Consider the following 25084-nt stretch of genomic DNA (forward strand, 5'->3'; position numbering starts at 1 on the left):
CTGTGGCGGAGAAATACTCTTCCCTGCAGATTCTATGGAAAGATGCAATGCTCAGTGTGACATGGAGATCAACTTGATTAATTTGAAGGTTTAATATAGGCTCATCTGTCCAACAGAGTCATTAGTAAGTCAATTGGAGTTTCACTTAATACTTCTAGGTAACTGAGGAAAAGGTGAATTGAATACATATCAGCTGACAGACTATTAATCAACTGTGACAAAGCTTTATTCGGTGTAATACATCAAATTAAGTGAATTTCAGTTCAGAAATTTACATAGTGGAGTTACACATGGAGATACTTGAACAAACTCTGGACCCACAGTTTTCTTTGGTTTACTCTAACATTTACAGTATAAAGTAAATGCAAAGCCACTCAAAGCAATCTGAATCTGCTTGCCAGCGGTGGAAAATACAGCAGGGTGCCCGTTTTATCTCAGACAAATATGCTGTCATGTCACTCGTTTGAGCGTGACAGCGATTGAATGTGAGTGTTGAGTCATTTTGTTGGAGGTGTAGACAGCCAGCATCATCCCTGACTCAATCATCAGATGGATTTCAGGAGCAGCGGTAGCAGAATATTTACACCCACTGGGAGTATGGGGACTAACTTCTAGACAGATCAAATACTGGAGCAGGCGTGGCTAAATGAAACCACTAAACATCCTGCCCCAGACTCCACATGGGAGACCACCTACAGTAGAAAGTCTTGGCATATTACACTGCAGTATTGCAATATTAGAATAGTTCTGCTTGGATGCAGATAGATTAACCTGAAGGAAATTTGTATCCACTACAAATACAAACCACTTGTCATATTAGGACCTTGTGACTACATTTTTAGTGGCTTTTATATTTGAACAATAACACATTTCCTTTAGCGGTTCCTCTTGGTCAGTTTTCTAAACATTTGTCCTTTTAGAGGTCGAGCCAGTTAGTGAATAGTTAATATTTTAGAGAGGCGAGGTAACTAATTGATAGCCAAAAGTTCAAGGCCTACTGTAGATGTATTACAATTATTCACATTTCAACACAGGACTATCATCCAAGAGACCGCTGTGTGTGTCCCTTGTGAAAGTCTATGTTGACTTATTTTAATTTACTTCTGTAACTTAAATAATGTAAGAAACACACTTATTTTAACCCAACCCATGAGGTTTTTACTAAACCTAACCAAGTAGTTTTGTTGCGTAAACATAACTAAGTAATTTTGTTGCGCTTTTGTTTGTTTTATTATTACAATTTACAATGTTAATCACATGTTTAAAACTGCGACTGTAATTTGGGAGAAAATACATTTCATCTGAAGTGTAATTGAGAATGCAGTTTAGTTGTATGGGAGCCTAGTTTTGTAGGGGAAAGGGTTGGTCTGTGGCACTTTTTAAAGGCAAGTTCCTGAAACAGCTGGGCACTGTTGTTCTTAACAAACGTAGCTCAAACAGGGGGAAACAGTGCATTTTCCAGGGTCTATTTTAAGGATTGATACACATTCAGTGTTTTAGTGAGTATTTACAGCAGCAGCAGCAGGCTTGTGGGACTGACTAAAAACCAACTACAGTGCCCATGTTCAACGTGAATGAAGGAAGTTATCACCCAGGGGAAATATGTGGCTCATTGATGTGTTTTTTTTAATAGTTTTGGACAACAATGGAAGTCTATGGCACAGAGCAATAAACTATCTGAGGCTTTACTACACAGGAAATACTTCAATTCATTGTTGGTTTTGTTTTTTTAATGGGATTTGTTGACAATAAGAGAAATATATCTTCACCAGTCTTGGTGCCAACTTGCTGCTTTGGATGATCTGGACCTCGGCAACCTGGCCTGACGTGACTGATGTCATCAACGGCCTTTTTTCTACCATCTTTTGTTAATCCTGTATATAAATACGCAATGCCCTATCTGCAGCTACCTCACACCAAAAATTCCTTTGCATGCTGCTGACCCTAAAAGCTTCCCTGGTGTGCCTCAAGCTAATTTTTCACCTCATTAGCCCGAACAGACATAAAAAAGAACTGGGACACAGTGTGAGGACAAAGCAGGTTTGTGTGTATATCCACTGCAGGAAGGCACGGGACAATGCAGTGAAGAGGGAGGCCATGTTAACTGGAGTGTTTGTACACTACAGTTCTCAAAGACATAATGACAATGAATTATGTGATAGTAAAGGGCAGCAATGCATCACAGAGAGTCACATCCAAGTGTGTGTAGAGGTATTTCCCCTTATGTGTGTCGATATGTGATTGGACACGCACGTGCACGGTCTAACCAGGAGGTGAGGGCAGGGTTTGACGTTGATGAATAATGTGGGTAGGTCGGTTTTCTCTCCTCTTCCTCTCTCCTTTCCTTCCTCTCTGTCTTGCAAGCACAGAGGAAGCTTTCTCCTCTTTTTTCAAGAGAGCACCCAAAGAACCTCATCAGCATTCAACGTGCATCACCAGTTCACTGCATCCAATCACGTGCGCTTACCATACAGAGTGCATGTGTGTGTGGACAATGTGTGTGTGATGGAGGGAGACAGGCAGAGACAGGCAGGGAGAATCCCTTTGTGTTCACTGTGAATCCCCAAGGTCACGCACAGGCGCTCGCGAACAGATCCAAGACTGGCGCTAAGTGTGAGGTGGGGATGATATTCCAGGTCAAAGTGTGGGATTAGGATTTTGTGCAGTACATTTAGGTTAATGGCAACACCACTGTGCATTCTGGCTGACCAGATGTGTGTTGGATTATTGATCTGAAGCGATGCTTCATCTCCCGTCTCATCGCCAGCAGAAAAATCACTCAGCCTGAGCTTGTTTTAATGATATTAACTTTCCCCCAGTGAATATTCTCACATAATCCGAACGGGTTAACTGCTTAGAGGGGATGAGAGGTGCGAGAGGAGCCGGAGCTTGTGGCCACCACAAGTCGATTTCTCCGAGAGATTGCAGTCATGTTTGATACCCAGTTCCCATGGCAACCAGCGGCCGTGGTGTACCTGACCTACATATGTGCTGTATGTACACAAACACGCGCTAACCATCTGTTACTGTCGCTTCGTACAGCCACTCGTGGGGACGTTGAGTGGCTGTTGAATGAGTCTGATCAGAGATGGCAAAGAACAAACAGAAGAGCCGGGAGCTGCTTTCACCATCTCTGAGAAGCTGTCAATGAGTTGTGTCAACAATGGCTGGAAGTCACATCGAGACAGGATGTGTTCGCAATAGGCGCTGTCGACTTATCGGGTTATGGATATGTTGACATATAATTTGTGACAAGATGGCAAATACCTGCAATTTAAAGTGCCACAAATAGTTACTAAAATATACAACATTCAAAACCAATTAAACTCAAAGAGCCATTTGAACAGTTCAGTGATTTGATAGTAAACTGACTTTACTGCTATACTATATTGCAGTGGTGGAAAATACTGTACTTAAGTACAATTGTGAGGTACTTGTACTTACATTACTACTCCACTATATTTCAGAGGCAAATATACCTTTTACTCCATGGCATTTAGATGACAATGTATTAAGTAATTAGGGCTGTCAATCAATTAAAAGATGAGTCGGGATTAATTGCGTGATTGTCCATAGTTAATCCTGATTAATTGCAAATTAATCGCACATTTTTAATCACTTCAAAATGTACCTTAAAGGGAGATTTGTCAAGTATTTAATACTCTTATCAACATGGGAATGGGCAAATATGCTGCTTTATGCAAATGTATGTATATATTTATTATTGTGAATCAATTAACAACACAAAACAATGACAAATATTGTCCAGAAACCCTCACAGGTACTGCATTTAGCATAAAAAAATATATGCTCAAATCGTAACATGGCAAACTGCAGCCCAACAGGCAACAACAGCTGTCAGTGTGTCAGTGTGCTGACTTGACTATGACTTGTCCCAAACTGCATGTGATTATCATAAAGTGGGCATGTCTGTAAAGGGGAGACTCGTGGGTACCCATAGAACCCATTTTCATTCACATATCTGGAGGTCAGAGGTCAAGGGACCCCTTTCGAAATGGCATTGCCAGTTTTTCCTCACCAAAATTTTGCGTATAAGTTTGAAGCATTATTTAGCCTCCTTTGCAAGCTAGTATGACATTGTTGGTACCAATGGATTCCTTAGGTTTTCTAGTTTCATATGATGCCATTATCTCCACTAGCTTTAAAACTGAGCCCACTCTTTTTACACTGTAGTATTGCTACTTTTACTTAAGTAAAATATCTGAGTATTACTTCCATGACTGCTTTAATAAACTAACGTTAAACTATTATATTAAACTAATAGAAGAACATATCCATTGGGAAAGAAGACATTTGACATTTGACAATTCATATTTCCTGTTTTCTAACACACTAAAGGAAAGGGGAAAAGCACAAAAGCATAATAGGCCCCTTTTAAAAAGAAAGTCCATATACTAGACATGTGTGTGTTATTTGTCACATGATGAATCTGTTGATGCCTGAGTGCAAATTGCTTCTGTGACACCATCCACCACTTACACAGAGTCCGGTTCAATAGATGTCACAGTGGAGTCTGCTGATAGATTATCAATGGCTGCTGGAAGAGAGGATGGACATTATATACCGAAGCCAAGCTAAAGTTCAAGTGGATTTATGGCCAAATAGGACTGTGCGATATAGCTGACATGGTGTCTGAGAATGACGTATGGACGAGGTATTGTGATGTAGTGGGCCATTATATACGACACTTCACAACACCTTTCATGTCATTTGTCAGTGTTGTCAAATAAAATACATAAATATGAAAAATATTTGAAAGAAAGAAGGAAAAAGTCCAGAAAGACAGACTTTAAAAGGAAAGATTAAAAACCAAGGATGTGATACAGCACAATGGTTCTCACGTTGTGTTGCAATATGATGAACATGAAAGAACATGTTTTCATAAAATTTTAGTTTCACTTATTTTTGCTCTTCTTTCTTGTAACACACAACATTGTCTTATCTCAGATTACTAATCATCCTTGCAATAACGTAAGTTTTTTGGCCATTTGGGGGCAGCGGAAACAGGTTGTGAACACAGTATTGACATACCATCAACGTTTAAGTTGATATGGCAAACATTTTATTAAACAGTTGCTTATTTACAAATCCAGCAGTTACAGAGCAACATTAGCATTCATTTGGAGCCATGTTCTTGGTCAGCTAATGAATGTAAGTTCAATAATTACTCTCCTTTTTGCTCTGTCTTTGGTCTCCACCACCTCCCGAGTGGAACATCTGGCTATTTAGCTACAAAATGCTCCAAATGAATCTCTGTAGAGCTGGGGGGAGCTGCAGAGTCGGGCTATAAATGTCTCGCTGCAGATTCATCTTGTGTTTTTGATATAATAATATTGTCTAAAGCAGCTTGAAATAAAACTGTCTATCTTTGGTTGAACTCTGTTAACTGTAAACACTTCATGTTCAGTGCTAAAAGGCTGAAAACAGCTGGTATGACACTTCCTGCATGGATGGAGGGCTTATACTGTATGTCTAGCTATACGTCAAAAATAACTTGTGGACCTTCTTGCCCCCTTTCTCTTTTTCTCTGCATTTCTTTTCTCCACGAGATGTTCTCTCTCTCTCCTGGGTGTGCTGTAGATCCAAAATAGCTGTTACCTCTCTCCTCTTCGTCTTGCTCTTTTCCACTCCCCTCCTCTCTCCCCTTCCATGTTTCATCGATTCTGCCTAGACAGGGCAGGGGACAGTGTTCCCCTGTGGGGCATACTGGGTAATAAATCTAATTCCTGTCTACACGTGGAGGCTCATGGGAAGGCTCTGGCCCACTTTTCACCTCGACAAATATATCCGCGAAATGGAGGAAAGTGGGCCAAAAAAGTAGCAAAGAGGTGCACCTGAATAAGTGTGTTTGGCAGCTAGTTGTTTTATCCCAATTAGAGCAGTGCCACCAAGTGTTCTAGCAACACGTTCTCATTCCAACTCGTCACAGACCGCCGCTTTGTCACGCCCCCCTCCTGGCGTCACACCCCTTGGCGCCACTTTGTTTTTGGCATCAAAACTGCAGTTACCCTCGGTGTCAATAGGATTAGGCAACAAAACCAGCGGAAAGAACTACATGGTTGGGGCTTAAAACTACTATGTTTGTACAATAATGTTCAAGACATATTGCTGCTGCGGCTGATCTTGTCGACTTCCCAGGCGAGGCGCAGTTCATTTCAAACAAGCCTATTCTTGTTTAGTTCAGGCATTTGTGCTAACGCAATTCTTGTAATTCTATGAACAATTACATGATGGAAATCATATGATTTCCATCATGTAGTTGTTCATATCCATCCTCTCAAAACATGGGTCTGAAATTGTCTTTTCTACTGTCTAATTTCAACTTTCACAAGTCAATCTTTTATAAAATATTAACCAAAAATAGACAGTCACATTAATGTAGGCCTCACTGTTCTAAGGTGTATGTTTACATGCACATTTACATTCTTTGTGATGCTGAATTATAAGTCCAAACACAAAAATTTGACAAGTCAAGAGTCTCAACCTTAAATGGAAGTGGTAGCTCAGCCTCAAGTTCCTTAATACGATCAGTCTTACCTCTGTCTGCACCATGTGTGGTCAGCTCAGTCTCATCTTGTGCACAAAGCCATTGATGCCCACTGCTCTTTCCTTCTCTAGCTGCTGAAGCAGCACATCCAGGGCAATGATAGTGCCTGTCCTCCCCACTCCAGCACTAAGAGAGTGACACATGGCAAAAGTGTCCAACTATGACGGTCATCATCAGCTTGTCCTGATGTCCAAAGTAGATTTGTAACTTTATGTAGAAATCACTCATTACTGACCTCAAAACATTACTTATTAATTACATTACTCACAACTAACATAAAACAGTGAAAGTTATAAAAGCTGGTATTATATTTAAAATAAATGTGCATATACTGTATACTAAGTATTTTTTAGTGATTAGCAAATGATTTGTAAACCTTTTAAGAAAACGTTTGTAAAACATCTATAAACATTACATAGAGAGATGGACCAAAAAACAATTATTAACCATTGACAGAGTATTAACTATCTATCTAAATAATGTTTATAGATGCTTTACAAAATATTATATATCATAATATTATATTAAAAAGTATTTATTAGCCATTTAATAAGGTTTTATAATCATCAGTTGCAACTTTATAATAACATTCAAATAATGTTTATAGATGTTTACAAAATATGTATTAACCATTTAATAAGGTATTATAATATATTATTTTAAGGTTTACAAATAATATCTTAATCATTAACACAAACTTTTATATATATATATAAATATATATATATATATAGATATAAATTTATATCTATATATATATATATATTTATAAAATGTTATAATGTGTGAAGTAATAAACTGTTAAAATAATGTAAATTATAGCATGATTAATAATTAGTAAACATTATTAATTAAAATGTCTTTGTTTGTTAACATTAAAATAAATCTATTTATTATATTATATATATCAATTTACCATTTATAAATGATGGTTATTATAACCAAATTTAGTGCTGCGTATACACCAGTGATATTTATTTTTTCACATTTAAACTGGTTGTGTCATTGAAACTTCTATCATCCCATCATGCCTTGAAAACTAAAGAGGAATAAACAGGATGCTCCTCATCTGATGTACATACAAATAAACACTTCTTATTTAACAACAGGATTCTTGCAAAAAGTGTTTCCTTGGTGACCAACCAGAATGTGATGGTTCAGTTTAGTTCTAGAACTTCACAATCCTGTGAAATCTATTTCAAATCACATAAATACTCCACTTTGAACACACTCAGCTCACTTGTGCCACAAGGATCAACCGTGTTGGACTACTCTCTCGAGTCTACCGTTGAACTTGCACTTGTTGAGATATACAGCAACAAAAAATCAATGGCGTTTCTTGAAGGAAGCAGAGGAATCTACGGACCCATCAGGGTATGTGAGAGTTTTTGTCTTTACTGGAGTTAGACCTTTATATTCATTTTTTGTTTATATTTTCAGATGTGTTTTAAAAAAGTGACTTAAACTAAAAGTAACTTATTCTCTCCTAAGTTTCTGTTTGATACTCCCGTATATGAGCGGGCTCTGAAGATCTGCTGGAATATAACCAGTTACAAAATTCATGTAAGACCCACTATCTTTCAAAGCCCACACTAATATAACATGCAAGGTCAATTATGATAATCTTGTCATGCTTAATTATGACTTATCTCCTCTATGTTATTCAGACTGCACTGTTGAGGGAACTCATGAGGCTTCAGCAGGAACAACAGATCCCATCTCATGTGACTGCTGAAGACATGTACAACCTCATTTACAAGAGGAGCAAAACTTCTCTGAGAGAAAGGTGAGTTACTGAGAAGCATACAGACGGTCCACCGCTACACCTTGAACTCTGCTCATGTCACACTAATATTACTCTGATGGTGTAGCGAGAAACAGTAAAACTAAAGCTTCTGATTTGTTTCTCTTTGAAGCCTTTGGAAGTTTGAGCTGGAGAGGTATGATGATGAGGACGTCAAGTCTCTGCTGACGCTGGTAAGACAAGAATCCTGAGAGGACTTACAGTAGTTTACAGATTACACATTATGCTGATTTTATCCTCTAAATATGTCAAAACTGTACTTCACATGTAATTCCTTGTTTCAGCTGTATGCAGTAAATGTCAGCAACAAAATGCGGGACATGGAGTTTGAAGCCTGTTTCCTCCTCAATAACCCAGAGGCCTTACCTCCTATGTATCAGTGAGTTACATTTAACACATTTATTAAGAGTTAAACTACAGTGGTTTCAATATCTCTGCGATATTCTGAAGGGTTTTAATAATTTATTTTAATGACTGTAACCTGCAGAAGTCCCAAAGTCCTCAGAGTGGCGGAAAAGTGTGCTGAGATCCTCAGACAGAAGCAGGAGGAGGCTCCCAGCTCAAGACTCGGTCCTCAAGAGGTGGTGTTAGAGGTTGTTCCCAAAGTCCTGCAGGGCTTCTGGAAGCATCCTCCCACCCTCTTAATCATGCCTTCCCAGAAACTCAGCCAAATGTCTGTTGGGGTTACAAAGGCCGTTTCGGACCGAGTCTCCTATGCTCTCAATGCTGAACACCGGGCCACCTTCTCCCGCTCCACCAGGGATGACATGGTCCTGTCTATCCTGACAGAGATCAGACTGTCGCACCCTCACGACGTCCTGGTGGAGAGGATCAGCAGCTTCTCGTCAGTGCTGCTAAAAGAGATTGTGGACGTTGCAGCGGGAAAGATTTGCGGGATGTTTCGGCCCCAGAGCCCCAAAGTGCCGGCTCATCTGACGCCTCCTGCCGAACCTCCAGCCACCACTCCAGTCCAGGAGGCTGAAACTGAAGAGCCAGAGACAGACTCTGCAGCTTCGCCAACACCCCCTGCTGAACCTCCATCAACTACAGATGTTGAGGCCAGGGAGGATGGAAATCTGAAGCCCACCAGAGAACCAGACTCTGCAGTGACTCCGGCTCCCCTCCTGCTGACCCCTCCTGCTGAACCTGAAATTGCAGTGCAGGACGTACGAACCACCATCATACCAACGGAGCAGCCGACAATCAGTCCAGAGATAAACTCTGCTGACGTCTCACCTCCACCTGCTCCTCGGACATCCCCAAGTGAACCTCTCACTGATGTCCAGGACAGGGAGGATACAAATGACGAGACGACGCCCACCACAGAACCAGCCTCTTCTGTGGTTACATCGGTTCCTCCGACCCCTCCACAAGAACCAGTGGTCATTGTTGAGGTATCAGAAGAAGTCGAGAGAGCACAGGGCTTCTTCAGCTGGCTCTTTCAGCGACTGTGTTGTTGCTTCAAGTGATTGTTTGTGTGAAAGTATTAAATAAACATATTGCATTTTAAAAATTTTAAACAGTTGTGGTATGTATGTATGAAATGATTTAAATGTATGAACACTGTTTTATAATTTGGGATCTTTGTTTTCATTCACAAAGGTGTAAATGAAACATTTTACGTTATAGTCCCAGGGTTTTTGTTGTTGTTATTGTTTGTTTTCTTAAACACCATCTGCTGCAAATCAATAAATACAGGATACTACAGGACGACATTGATATAATATAATAATAACTTGCAAAACTATGATTCAATCGTTACTAATTATATTTCCCACAATAAGGTAGCAATAATAAATTACCAAAACAGATTGTGTCGGAAAAGTAGGAAAAGGGAAGTGCGCACAATGTCTATATATATTTTATGTAAAGATGACGGTTTACTTCAGGAAATACAACAAAGAGCAAAAATATTCAATTACAAGTAAAGAATGCTGAATTCAAAGTGTTATTAAAGTATTATCAGCTAAATGTACCTATAGTATTATAAGTAAAAGTACAGAAGGGCCTGTTTCAAAATGTTCTTTTAGGTAACGGCTCATTTTACAGGTCCACAATTTCCTGATAACCTCCTATTAATTTTTCAGGAGATAACTATACGGTATAGTTTGGTACTAATTACAGGGAAAAATAGGAGTTCCCCTTAAAGACAGCACTACATTTAAATCCAAATAAATATTTGTTCATTATTTAGTGATAACATAGTGTAAATGTCTCATGCTCAGTCAGAACTGCAATATAGGTGGCACAATGTATTTTTCAAATTGGGCGTTAGATAGAAAATGTAATATGTATTTTGAATCCAAACATTCTTGATAATTGCTGATCTGTATTTTTGTAATATTGCGTCTTTAATTTGTTTATTAGACTGCATTAGTTTTAGCTATGTGTACCCAACAAACTGGAAGCTGGAGTGTATATGCATGTGTGAAATATGCTACATTAACAATACTGTATCGTAGACTGTATATAAGAAGTGGACATAGTCACTGTGAGGTCACCCATTGGTTTGTGGGCTGCCGTTTTGAAGCCTCCAGTTTGGCATTTTGGTCGTCGCCATCTTGGTTTTTTGCAACCAGAAGTGACACGAGAGGGTGGAACTATACAACCGAACGCTGAATAAGATTGCTATATTAACTGTAAGTGGCAGTTGTCTTCATGCAACAGTTATACTGTATGTCTTCTATGCCTTCTAAAATTATTCATATCTTACAAGATATAAAACTTCATGAATAACGAAGGGCTTCGATAATGCCAGCTCATTACAGTGAAGGCTAAATACCATATGAGGACCAGAATATGTATGACTCGCTTTCACTCTATTTGCCTGTCTTTCACAATAATCTCCAACGTTTTCTCAGACCCCTTCCCCCTCTCTATACGTCAATAAGACGAGGGAAAGAGCGAGACCGCTGCACATCTCCAGGGACAAAATACATGAAGACACAGGACTCAGATCAACATCTCTATTAGCAGCTGTTATGCTGAGAATTGGGCCAGGAGAATAAAGCCACGTAATTATAGTCTCTTCACACATATTTGTGAGAAAACCAGGACTATTTGTATAGCAATTACGTGATCGCATATAGCAAAACTGCCATCTGGCTCTGTACAAACTGTGTTGCACTGATTGGAAAGTCAGAGTGGAGGTGAAAGTGGACTTTGGGACCGTAAAGTGAAATAGCCTTGTCAGGTTCAGTCATGTAAAAGGTGGAGTATACTATACGGAGCACCACAACATGGAGAAATTTGCATATTTTCTTCCATAGCAGGTTGCTCACAATCATCTGCGAAGCACAGCAGCTGCAAGTAAAACAATTCTCTTAATCAATGCTAAGACAAGACAAGACAAACTGAAAGAAATGAGATCCAAGTGCATGATAATAGGGCAATTTCTTTGTGTGGGGAATGTGCCACAAATCAAATAACACTTCTATTATTTCAGTGCTTTGGACATGGCTTTAAACCAAAACACGAAGAACAAAATTGCATCTAAAACTTCTTAAAATCATACTTCACGCACATGGTGAGACATATTTCCCCCCACAAATTTTGAGCAACAGTATTGGTGTGACTTTCAGCTATAATTGCACACCTTCACCTTTGCTATCTCTTCTTCCGGGAACTCGTTTTCATATCTTGCGCGTTTCAGCTGCATGAGGTCCTGGGAATCTTTCTGCCTGAGTGCGTCATAATAATTAAAAATGGAATTTATAGTCTGGAGAGCATAACCATATCTGAGGGTTCATTAATTTTTAATGGTTTTCCAGAAATGGGAATGGGGAGAAATTATGTAAGATAATGCATCACACTTTGGACGTCACACAGCGCAAACAACATTAGGCTTCACTTTGTCAGTGAGTCCGGTCTGAGACAGCTGGCTCTTCCTACACAGTGTGATATCTGTGCACTCTGCCTAACAGATACACCTTATAAACAGAAAGCACTGAGATTGCTGCCATGTCCCTTTTAAAAGAAACGCTGGGTACAAATTCTCTCATGTCTTCATTTTAGACACAGTTCATTTCCTCCCAGCTGCCCACAGGAGACTGTTTCTGCTGGCACACTGTCGACAGACACAGCACCGTGCGTGCTGATACACTATGTATGAGAAGCCACCACAATTAGCCTGGAAAGCCTTCTCTCTCCCCAAAGTGCCTTTTTTGCACGCTTTCATCTCTCCATTTGCAACATGAGCGAGCTATTTTTTTACTGCCTCCTCACTAGTGATGAATACCTCAGAAAGGAGGAAAAAAAAAACAAAGGAAGACAACCTTCTTTATTGGGAGCCCTTTGTGTTTTCACCCTGAGCTGAAGGCGTGCTGGTTGACTTGGCACCCGGATTAATCACGTCGGAATGTCTCCTCTCATTTAGTAGCTTTTCCTCCGTGCCTAGTCACATTGTTTTTCCCACAGTTGTCATTGTTTTTCAGCCAGAGACACTTTGACAGTCGAGGAGATGTGCCTCCTCACTTGAAAGTACACCGTGATTAATAGATATCAGTGGCTTGGAGTGCATTTCTGCATGCATAAATAGACATTTAGACATATGGGTTGCCACAGAGATAATATGTGGTACTTTTTGTTATTCCTTTTTAAGTGCGTCACCGTTTGTTATGGAAAAATCCTGTTGGACCCCTCTCGCCTCCTGTCATAATTACTTCCTGAACATGAAGAGGAAGCTTTTGTTTCACAGTACAGTGCTCACCAATAACACATGCAATCCTCTCACACAGTTCATCCTTTTAAAACCTTTGCAAGGACATAAAACTCTGGATATGCTGCATCCATACAGTACAGTATGTGTCCTGTCCTGTCTAGGTTATTTATTGCACGCGTGAATCTCAGTGTCTTCAGTGCTGAGGAGAAGTGTGATTAAACCTGCAGTCGGCAGAATGTTTTTGGCATCATCGGGCAAAACTTCCATAATTATCTTTCAGCATATTGTAATTCAAGTGTTCTGAGAGAAAACTAGACTTCTGCACCTCCTATTGGCTCTGTTTTCAGGCTTTAAAAAAGCCCATGACAGGAGATTTTTGTCAATCACAGGTCACTTCAGAGAGAGAGCGTTCCTATTGGCTGTGCTCTGGCTGGTGGGCGGTGCTTGGTGTTTCCTCACCAGATCTCAACATGGCTGTCGGGTCACAAACTTTCTCATTTAACAGCGAAACAGTACGCTACAAGATGTTTCTGAAAACATTTGAGGCCAGAAGCAGGCATTACAGTAACAGAATATTGATTCATATTTGATCAGCGCTGCCTAGTTTGACCGTTTGATTGGAGTTTGTAAATGTGATTGACAGCTGCTCAGAGATGGCAAGGCTCCAGCTTGGCTCTGATTGGTTGTTTTCCTCCGGTCTGTGACTTCTTGCAGATGCCACTAGGAGCACTAGGAGGACACCAAAAGGACACAGAGGCACATGATTTTATTCAGATTACCTGTCTCATGCACTGTCAGGATATAGTGACCGTTTTATAAAGATCACTTTTTTTAATCATATTTGCTCCAACTGCAGCTTTAAGTAACTATATTTATTGATTTACTGTTGGAAAAGAGTATAACAGTGCATTAATTTTCTCAGAAAAGCTGCATATGATAAAACAAACATAGACTGAAAAGGTTCTATTTCAGCATCTTCAATCACCCGCGGCCACCAAAGTATGTTTTTTACATGGAAACCTGAAGGTTAGACTGCTATTACTTTAGCGTCTTGCCCCAGGCTTCGAGCTGTCAGCAGAAATGAATCGATTGTTAAGTCTGACTCTACTGCTCTGATGACAGGACTCCTGATTGGTCACCACCTTGGGAATATTGTTCACAGCTGCAGCAAGCCGCCGGCTGTGCTGAGAAATGATCACACAGGAGATTTAAGAAGTTTAACGGGTGCTTTTTCCACGCGCATGCTCCCAGCCTGCAAGGTCACTGGCTTCGCCGTTTACACGTCTGCATGTTCAATCACTGCTGCCTAATGAGTTGTACAAATTCAATCATGTAGAGGGTTGTTTAGTTCGCCACCAGGTCCTCATTAGAGTGCGAGAAGGACAGGGTCTCATTTCCTCACTGTCCGCCACACGAGGCTTATCCATTAGTTGCACTGATATGTTAACCATATTTGTTGTTCTCTTTATTCCGTGCACCCGTTTTAGTGCTGTGACGAGCATTTTTATGCTATTGTTTCTATACATAGACAGAGAAATGACCATAACTTAATGTGTTTATGTCATTGCCTGGAGTAAAAGTTGTCTCTGCATGTGTAATTTGTTTTTTTCTTCTTAAAATATACTCAGGAAAGTGGTGTACATTAGTTTGCTGACTTGCTGTCATGCTGTTTGTGTTTTGTTAAACAAACCCGTCATCTCCGAGCCCATTCTAACACGTCTCGCTGCACGGTGGTGCTGTTAATCTATTTAAGGGTTTGCTAAAAAGGAAAAGTTCCTCCCAGTGAACACAAGCTGCTTGTTTGTATAAGCGCTTGTGTGCATGATTGGTGGTGTCCTGAGAATGAACAAATATTTACTTTTGGATGCCAATGCCAACGCTGATGTGTATATTTTGTAATATTGTGCCATTTCCATGCATTGGATTACACGTCATGTATTTAATGTTATTCCGATCAGGGCGAAATTCTTGGACACTAAAACTTTTCACCTCTACTAATCCATCCATCCATCCATCCATTTCTTCACCGCTTATCCGGTACAGGGTTGCCGTGGCAACAGGGTGATCAGAGCCACCCAGGCGTCCTTCCCCCCAGCAACATCGTTCAGCTCCTCCTGGGAGATCCCAAATGTTCCCAGGCCACCTGGAATGTGTTCAAGGTGTCCTCCCCGCTGCTTGCACCGCTGCTGTCAGAGGAAGACAACCCATCGTCCATCCTTACCAGGTACACCATCGAGTTTGTACCCATAGAGGACGTTCACAGTGACGACCAACTTGAAAATCAAGAGCTTTACTTTGTGGCTCAATTCTGTCTTCAGCACCATGGTTGCATACAATGACACCATCATCGGCAAAGAAAAGAGATACCACTCTAATGTCACAGAACAAGACATCTGGGCTGCAGATCTGACAATGTCCTGTATTCCCCTGGTCGCAGAGGATTGCAGAGGAGCAAATGTGCACACCTCATAAATACAACGGTTCATACAGACATGCGCATTAAGCAAGCTGATCCAACTCCTGTCTGGAGTTTTTAACATAAATGTCACACTCAAAATCTATACAATTATAGAAGAAACAGCCATGCGAAAATCTCCAAACAACTCCTGTGCAAGTTCACTTATACGTTCAGCCCAGAGAATTATCACCAGGCTTGCTTCCCCTTGAAAAGCTTAGTGAATTGACTGTGCACTGCTTTTAATCGGACATTTATCATTTGCCAAATCGACCGAATCCTTAAAAGTATTTTCTCTAAAACGGAAAAGTTCGAAAACACTTCTGAAAAGTATACATCTCTCTTTTCTGACGCTTGTCCAAACCGGTTTTCAGGTGCAAACGTCTTCTTCTTCGCCTCATTCTAGTGCTCAGAATCGTAATGGGCTCATCACTGCCCCCCTGAGGCCAGAAAGTAGAAAACACTCACTCCAACTATATTTGGTGAGAACTGCAGCCGTAGTGGAAGTTTTTCCCCCAGTATCCACAAGTAGCAAGCTCATCCCACACTCAAAAACAAACTTTGACTAGAGATTTGTACTTTTTCTGAATTTTTTTAAAACAGTATGCTTTGTTTTTTTTTGTTTTTAAACAAGCTTCAATGACAAAGTTTTGGCAAATGTACATCTGGTTACCTTTTCCACCTCCAATAAATAGCAGTACACATGGGAAACATCCTGGTAACATCCTCCCATGCAGTGGACGAGACAATCCTTTAGTCCGAGCCTTGAACCTAACATTAAATCTGCGCTGGATGTCTGTGTAACCAGCAGGCGAGTTCTTCATTTTTAACAGAAGGGACATCCTGTTCATTTTGTGTATATAGTTTAGAGAATATTATAGATCCAAGATGAAACTGACAAAAGGGCGGGACTCAGAGAAAAAGTCGCAATTACAAATCCGTCTGCTACTTCAGCACCATGGACAGTGCCATGGATTTATCAATACACAGATCGGTTGCAGATGGATGGATGGAGATCGGTTAAAAGTAAGTATATCTCTGGCTTTAGGCTACGGATATTTCAGAGCCATGATCGGGGGGCTCATAGATTCTAACTTGTGCAAACCTCAGTCAGATAAAGCATCAATGAGTCAGGCAGACTAGACGAATGTATTCAACTAAAGCATTATTTTTTCTAACAAAGGGGGTGGCATCTCTCCTTGTCTCCCTTCAAATCGCCTATACTGTGTGTAACCACTACATAGCTAACCACAACAGAAGTGTTTATGTGTATGATACATACATGGTCTCACTGTTCCCCCCCTCCAGCTATTTACATATTTACATTCTCACTATACGGATCATCACTTTGCTTCATCCACTCCTCTCCACAGGTGGTCTCGCCGCTGTCCTCGGTGTGCTGAGGAAAATGGGTCAGAGACACAGACAGTGAAGAGGGGCAGAGACCCGGAAACACACAGCTGGCCTCAGCATGCAGATACAGACACACACACAGAAACACACACCACACACTGCTGCTGCTCAGTGCATCAGGGAAATCAATTGTCCAGAAGAATATCACTGAGCTGCAGATGAAGATCTGATGATCCTGAGGGAGGAGCACCGTGTGTGTGTGTGTGTTTGCTTAGTGTTCAATAGGTACACGCCTCTATTCTGCAGAGGAGCAGTGTCTGTTATTGCTTGCTCACCTTCTGGATGATCTCTTAATCATCATCCCCTTTTGTCACTTAAGCTGTCAAAATCAATTCAATTCATTCATTTGATTTTTCAAAATGCAACACAAGCCAGATTTGCTAAAAATGTGCAGTCAATATTGACACTTGAAAATGGTACACAACCACGTCATCCTATCCCATCCCTACAGACAGACGTATGTGTTTCCATCACATATGTCCTGGTTATATTTATAGTAGCTCGTCAGAATCAGCGCCAGGATCAAATCTGCCAAGGACAGATGGCACTTCCCCTGTAAGCCACAGCTTTTTAATAAAGAGCGTGGCATAAAGAGTGCAGACTGAGGGAGAAAGGAACAAGGCCGGGGAAAAAGATAAACAGGACATATTTGCTGTATGCAAGCAAACAAATCAGAACACTGTGAAGCAGAAGAAAAAAAAACGTTTCCGTAGAGGTTATTATTGTGACAAATTTACCTCACTGAGTCCTTTTTTTATCCACGGTTGAGCTGAATTTACGATACCCTGTTTAGATTTCCTGGCGGAGTATTTTTGGTCGTCTTTTAATAACTGCCAGTTTAGGCGTGATTCATCTTCAGCTATCCAGACAGGGGCATCTCTGACGCTGACGATGATGTAAGAGCTTCAATGGGCTATGACTGTGAGGGACCCATCAATTTTGGCATGTCTGCAGAGACGCACTTCATTTAGGTTTATGCTGAATGTACATGATAGACTTTCACTAAACCATTTGCATCATGACAAATCAGAATATCTCAACATTTAGAGGCCACAGCTTCCCTGCCTCCTCCACCACTTCCATTTCTGAAAGCTCTTTGTCCTCTGAAGATAAGCGAGAGGCGATTATTAATGAGAGATAAGTCTCAGAGCAATAATAGCAGAGCAGCTTTCCCCTCTGCCACTGCCTGAAATGCTGCTTATTTCACATCCTTCAAGGATTTCTGTAACATTTGGCAGTCTATCGGATCAAAACACAATATAAATAGGCACATGAAGAGGATTTGGAATGATAATATTAAAGGAATAATGTGTAGCAGTTACGAGGATCTATTGGTAGAAAATTAATATAATATTAATAAGTATGTTTTCTGTAGTGTATAATCACCTGAAAATAAGAATTGTCGTGTTTTTCTTACCTTAGAATGAGCCGTTTAAATCTACATACGGAGCAGGTCCTCTTCACGGAGCCGACCGCCATGTTTCTACAGTAGCCCAGAACAGACAAACCAAACACTGACTCTAATCTAGATAACTCTTGAAATAAGCCTCGCATTTTCATGTCGTTCTGCACATTTGGCACACCGGATAGTTGGTTGCAATCTGCAATCTCACCACTACATGCCGCCAGATCCTACACACTGCACCTTTAAGTTGCAGAGAGCGCAGTAAGGAGCATCATATTTTGGATGAGGGAAATCTTTGTACAAGCTGTCACTTGAACGCAGTGTCAAAGACCATCTTTAGTCTTCACTTTAGATTTGAATATTTGATTTGATTCTGTCATAAACAACATACACACAACACACAAAACAAAAGAAGAAGAAAACCAAACCAAAAACGCAGATTCAATCCAACATAGGAACTGATTTCACTAAAATATTAATAGTAGGTATATTCCCCCATCTCTCCTCTTTACATTTCCTTAAATTAATTAAAGGTTTTACACCTGTTATAATAATAATAATAATACATTTACTTTTTATAGCGCTTTAAAAAGTACCCAAAGGCAGTTGCAACAGAAACAGTAAAAGCAATAACAATAAAAAAACAATCAAATTACATTAAAACAGTACAAATATAATTACATTTCCTTACATTAATTAAAGTTTTTACTCTTGTTTTCAAAAACTCTACTAGATTTTGAGTATCTCATGTCATCTTGTCAGCTGTTCCAAATCTTCTACTTTGAATATGCATAAAAGTATAGCTAAAAATGTCTTTTTAATAGGGATATATATTTTAAAATAATAATAAAATAACATCTTGTAAGCTGTTCCAAATCTTCTACTTTTAGTATACATAAAAGTTGAGCTAAAATGTGTCTTTTTAATAGGGATATATATTTAAAAATAGGGAGGAGTGACGGAGAATGTCTGAGATGTTGGGGGAGAGACTTCCAGTGATGGAGAAGGCTCTGTCCCCCCCCCCCCCCCCCCCCAGGTCCAATTCTTGGACCGGGTGAGAGAGGTGAGGAGGTTGGCGGATCTGGGGTTGCGGCGGTTTGGAGTATGTTGGTGCAGAAGGTCAGACAGGTAGGAGGGTGCTACTGCAGGTTGTAGAGGGCTTTGTAGGTGATGAGGAGAATTTTGAACTAGATTCTTTGCTGAATGGGGGGCCAGTGGAGGTTTTGAAGGACTGGCGTGATGTGAGTGGGTGAGCAGACGACAGCTGAGTTTTGGATGTAATTTGTTGAGGATTTTGATGGATGTGGCGTACAGGATGCTATTGCATTATTCATAGCTGACAGTATATGGGCAAACATGGCGAGAGAGAGAGAGAGGGGCATGACATGTAACTAAGAGCCCCATATGGAATCAAATCAGGGATGTTGCTTTCATATGTTATGCATCTTAACAGCTAGTTCACCAGGACGCACACCTGATCCACACATTTTCAGTTATATAAAGCCTGATCCATTTCCTATCCTTTGTTTGCTTTGAGAACACCAGCTGTCAAAACCTTCCCACCATGCCCTGCAAGAAATTGGAACCACCCAGTGTTGTATGAGGAATAACACAGTATCATACAACATGTTCAAGCAGAACCATCCTCCTAACACTCATCTCTGCACCCCATTTTTCTCCCACTTTTTTTTCCTTTGCATTTCCTTCTCTCCCACTTTCTCACTGCCATCCATCCATCCTTCCTCACTTCCTCTCTCTTTATTCCCCCCTATTACCTTAGCCTCATCCATCCCCATTTCTTCCCTCCACACTTCACATACTCGCCTTTATGGATGGGGGGCTGCATAACAAAAAATCTCTTCCCCCCCAGGATCCTTAAGTAGGTCTGACGTAGTTGCATGGGAAGAATGACGCAGATGTATTCATGAGAGTAGGTGGTGTGTTCGGCGGGAGAGGAACAGAGTGAACGGGGGGTGGCGAATGGGAAACGGGGGGCCGAGCAAGAAGTGCAGGGGGAAGAGCGAGAAATGGAGGGAGACGAGGAAACGGGGGGTGACTGAGGGAGACAGATGAAGAGGGCGAATGTGAGAGGGGACAGATTGATGAATGAATGTTTGTGCGAAGCAAATGCCAATTCACTACACCAAGCAAGTGTTTCAAATTGTAGTGATGTTGAGAAAGGAGGCTGGGTGTGGGGGGGATGTGGGTGGATCCACTCGGATTCAAAGCTCCCCCTTGTTTTCATCTTCTCATCCCTCCTGAGTGGAGTCTGAGAAACACCAAAAATAAACTCAACAAATTATTTAACCATTACCCGAGAGTGATTATTTGCACACTGCCAAAACACTGTGCATTGCACTGTATCAACATAACAGCTACAAGCGTACGTATCAGCAGTTACACTTGACTACAGCTGGATTACAGGAGCTGAATAGCAATCTCCTGCATACCGTAAGCTGTTGAGGTCTGCAGACATGATTGATCTCACAATCCCTTTGTAGAAATGTATAAAGATGTACACTCAGGGTCTACTCTATTGGGTTCACATGTACAATGTAAAGCAATTAGGGCTGTCAAAGTTAACGCGATAATTTCTTGTTTACTCAAATTCGTCTTCACGCCACTAATTTCTTTAACGTATTAACGCAACTTGCGATTTTCAGGTTGTAGCGGGCTCAGTTTTAAAGCTAGTGAAGATACTGGTATCATATGACACTAAAAAAACATAAGGAATCCATTGGTATCAATCATGTCATATTAGCTTGTCGCAAAGGATGTTAAATAACGCTCCAAATTGACGGTAAATTTTGGCGAGGAGAAACTGTCATAGCCATTTTCAAAGGGGTCCCTTGACCTCTGACCTCAAGATATGTGAATGAAAATGGGTTCTACGGGTACCCACGAGTCTCCCCTTTACAGACATGCCCACTTTATGATAATCACATGCAGTTTGGGACAAGTCATAGTCAAGTCAGCACACTGACAAACTGACATCTGTTGTTGCCTGTTGGGCTGCAGTTTGCCATGTTATGATTTGAGCATATTGTTTTTAATGCTAAATGCAGTACCTGTGAGGGTTTCTGGACTATATTTGTCATTGTTTTGTGTTGTTAATTGATTTCCAATAATAAATATATACATACATTTGCATAAGACAAGCATATTTGTCCACTCCCATGTTGATAAGAGTATTAAATACTTGACAAATCTCCCTTTCAGGTACATTTTGAACAGATTAAAAATATGTGATTAATCCCGATTAACTATAGAGAATCATGCGATAAGTCGCAATTAAATATTTTAATCGATAGACAGTCCTAAAAGCAATTCAATTGTTCTAGCATATAGAGTCTAATTTACGATGCGTATAATGTTCAGTTTTTTGACAGTCAGAGAGGTGGTAATTCAATTCATCATTGAGGACATAGTGGTGTTGTTGCACTGAGCTGCATTATATTCAGAGGTTTTCAAATATTCTGCCCTTCTCATGTATGTAAAACATTTGATACAATGTTATTATGAGAAAATATCATCCATAGCCGCTTTAAATGTCATGCATGTTGAATTTACAGCACTGAAAGGTCTCACCAGTTTCACGTGACACCTCCTTGTTTGTTAGAGCACAGTGTGTTCTCAAGAAAGTCTCCTGTTAATTCAATTTCCACGGTGCATCAACCTTGGCTGAATAACATTTAGATCTGTTTTCATTGGAAACAGCATTTACAGCTCAACCAGAGTGAATAAAACACAAGGTAGAACACACTGATAGCCTCAACGGAGAACGTGCCTGTGCACCTAATAGGATATATATCCAGGACTACTGGTAATAATGTCTGAGGACATGTAGTGCCCATCTGTGTGTGTGAGCACATGGCCTAAACTGTGTTTTTCCACCAATCTGCCCAGTTAGCCAGTCAGCAGGATACCTGAGGAAGATTTAAATGGATATACATGAAATGTGTTAAACAGATTGACAACATCTAAACAACAAGTAATTAGATAGTGATCCATTTCTGAGATTTAAATAGTGACTGTAAAGAGTTAAATGTGAAGCGGCAGGCATGTTGACTGGATGCGATAGCAAGTTGTTGAATTTTTCTGATTTATTTAATAATCCTTAGCCATCCTGTTCTGCACAACTAATCTTAGAGCCAGTTGGCATGCAGTGGGTCTTTACCTTTAATGCATCTATAAACTACTTTTGCACAATTGTTCAGCTTAACTGCACCGCTATGTGTATTACCTGATATTGCTACCTGCATTATAATCCAATCACCGATCGTGACAACCAGTATCTCTCTCCACTCCTGTGACCTGTTATCTTCACCCTATTACTACATACAGTATATAACATCCTCCTTGTGCTCAGCAGAAACAGCTGAGATATAGATCCACCCCTAATTCCTTAAGCAGCCCATAAAGCATTAACAGCTGAGTACATCCAGAAATTAACCTGAACCAGGAAATGAGCTGCTACTGTGTAAACAAAACCACTCTGTGTGTGCGTGTGTGCCGAGCTGTTGTTTCCATGATGTGAACACTAACATGTGTATCACACTAACTTATTTAAGAGATTTAGCTGATGATGATGATGAGGATGATTGCAGCACGGCACAAAGCGCAGCAGTGCTTCGCTCCCTCCTCGACATCAGTACAGCAGACTCATAAGGACGGCATAAAAACACAATTATCATATTTCTGAAGTGTGCAAACTGTCCTGGGCTAATCATCAAGTCAAGAACAAAAGTACTGCATCTCTATATGCTGTCGTGTTTATTACAGCATTTTAGAGTGACAGCTGGGAATAAAACTTTCATGCATGCAAAGGAAGGAGATGAGGAAAAATGTATGAGGAAGGGGGTGTAGAGGATGCAAATGGGTACTTCCTATCGTCCCTTTTCACCTTGAGAGCCCATATTTATATGAGAACAAAAGAAGCGGACAAAATTAACATGAGCAGCAAAACGAAGCTCACCTACACAAGGTGAAAGAGACCAGACCTGCTTTTATTTATTTATAGGTATGGTGAATTAATGCACAAGAAAAACAGTAGTGTGCATTACAATGACTAGTGTAAAATGCTAATTAAACTCATTTGGTAGGCACAGTGCTGATTTGTAATAATGAGCATGATTTCATTGGTAATTGTAAAAAATAAAAAATAAATGAATCTCATACTTAAAGGGACTATTTGTAACTTTCAGAAATGCTTGTTAACAGCGACACCTGTGGCTGTTAAATCAACGAAAGTCAGCGTCGGGCTCGCGCTTGCTCGCTCTACATAGACATGAACGAGCATCAGTCAACACAGTGAGGCGACACACGACAGCTAAAACCACAATATCACTCTATATTTCACCTGCTTGGCAGTAATGTTAGCTGACCAGACGAAGGTCTCTCCATGAATCACTGCTGATCCTAGTGTTGGCTTTTCCCGAAGCAGCAGGGCTGAGGCAGCGGGGCTCCGCAGCGAGAAACGTTATCGTCTCCCGACTGCAGTCGGAGGGAGACACCGGCACCGGAAAAAGTTTGAGATTGTTCTCGAAATCTGTGTGCTGGGTTTTTCTAACTTCCATATATGTCCATCGCTCACCTTGCGCTCCTCTGGGAAGCGGCTGCAGGCAGAAAAGTTTAATAAATAAATAAGTATGTAAGTAAATATTTATAATAGTATGCAAATTTATAATATTTTTATTTTTCAACACAGGCCATTTCGGTAGAGACATTAAAATAATGACAATAGAATAGAAATAATTAAGTTTGATTTTTGTATGGCACTCTGTAAGCGGACGTTTTGCTGGCGTCCGGTAGACAGTTTCAGTCCAGTCAGGTCTGCTCATTCTAAGATAACGAAAACACAATAATTCTTCTTTTCAGGTGATTATACACTAAAGAAAATACGTATTAATATTATATTCCATTTCTGTTAATAGATCCCCCTAATATAACACACTGGCCCTTTAAAATGGGCTGAAAGTGTATTTTATGCAGACTCCAGCTAGTTAGCAAACTTTCTTTTTTCTTTTACACTACAAAAGAAAACTTTTAATGAAGCAAACATCGGAAACCATGTGTTTTTTCTGTGATTATGATGAACATTATATCACCAAAGCACCTTAATCACAGCGGAAAATGCTCTCTAGATTATTACTGCCACAATGAAACAAATAGATTTGTGCAGAGCAAAAAGGAATATGCTCACTGCAGACTTCTGACTCCATTCATCACACTAATTTATCCAAAACAGCGATGATGCCCACAGCTGCACAGAGGGTTTGCTGAGGAGAGCAGAGAGGAAGCTTGTAGGCTACCTTTTGCTCGCTGCTAGGCAACCTCAACTTTAAAACTGTTGATCGGTGGTAGTGTTTGTGTGTGTGTGTGTGGTGGTCGCCAGGGTGTTTATCCATTTTACTCCAAAGCTACACCTCCTGTCTTAAGAGTTTCATAATGGCAAACATTCATTTGCCTGAAATGCACTGTCCGTCCAAATTGTTTGCAAATGAGGAACGTTTAAAGCCGAGGCTGCTCTTCACTTCCAAATCGCTCCCCTGCATCTGTTTTGATTTGGACCAACCTCGCCAAGACTCATCCAGTTCAGTCAGACAGGCCAGACTACTTTAAGAACGATTAAATTTTAAACTCTGTTCCCGTCGCCTGCCACTGTACGGCATCCCGGCTTTCAAGAAACGCTTACGTAACGTGACAAAATTTAATCAACCACTGAGTGTGTTGCGTAACAAGCTTAAACCAGAACCCCAGAACATATTGTAATTACATCT

At 40.4% G+C, this 25084-nt stretch overlaps 1 protein-coding gene across 1 annotated transcript; it reads left to right on the forward strand.

The window, feature by feature from the left end:
* Positions 1 to 7754: 7754 nt before the first annotated feature.
* LOC141758778 (uncharacterized) lies at positions 7755 to 9892 on the forward strand. The gene is made up of 6 exons (XM_074620431.1): positions 7755 to 7942; positions 8060 to 8131; positions 8236 to 8354; positions 8485 to 8545; positions 8657 to 8751; positions 8860 to 9892. Exons 1-6 carry the CDS (start codon positions 7898 to 7900, stop codon positions 9839 to 9841), a joined length of 1374 nt encoding a protein of 457 aa, XP_074476532.1. The 5' UTR covers positions 7755 to 7897; the 3' UTR covers positions 9842 to 9892.
* Positions 9893 to 25084: the final 15192 nt, after the last annotated feature.

Source organism: Sebastes fasciatus, chromosome 20, assembly GCF_043250625.1.
Source record: "Sebastes fasciatus isolate fSebFas1 chromosome 20, fSebFas1.pri, whole genome shotgun sequence".
NCBI lineage: Eukaryota > Metazoa > Chordata > Actinopteri > Perciformes > Sebastidae > Sebastes > Sebastes fasciatus.

What these genes read in the sequence shown, in the direction of transcription:
- LOC141758778 (XM_074620431.1), top strand. Translation starts at nt 7,898, where the DNA reads ATGGCGTTTCTTGAAGGAAGCAGAGGAATCTACGGACCCATCAGG. An exon ending in GAATCTACGGACCCATCAGG is followed by an intron (nt 7,943 to 8,059) that starts GTATGTGAGAGT and finishes TTCTCTCCTAAG; the next exon opens with TTTCTGTTTGATACTCCCGT. An exon ending in TAACCAGTTACAAAATTCAT is followed by an intron (nt 8,132 to 8,235) that starts GTAAGACCCACT and finishes TATGTTATTCAG; the next exon opens with ACTGCACTGTTGAGGGAACT.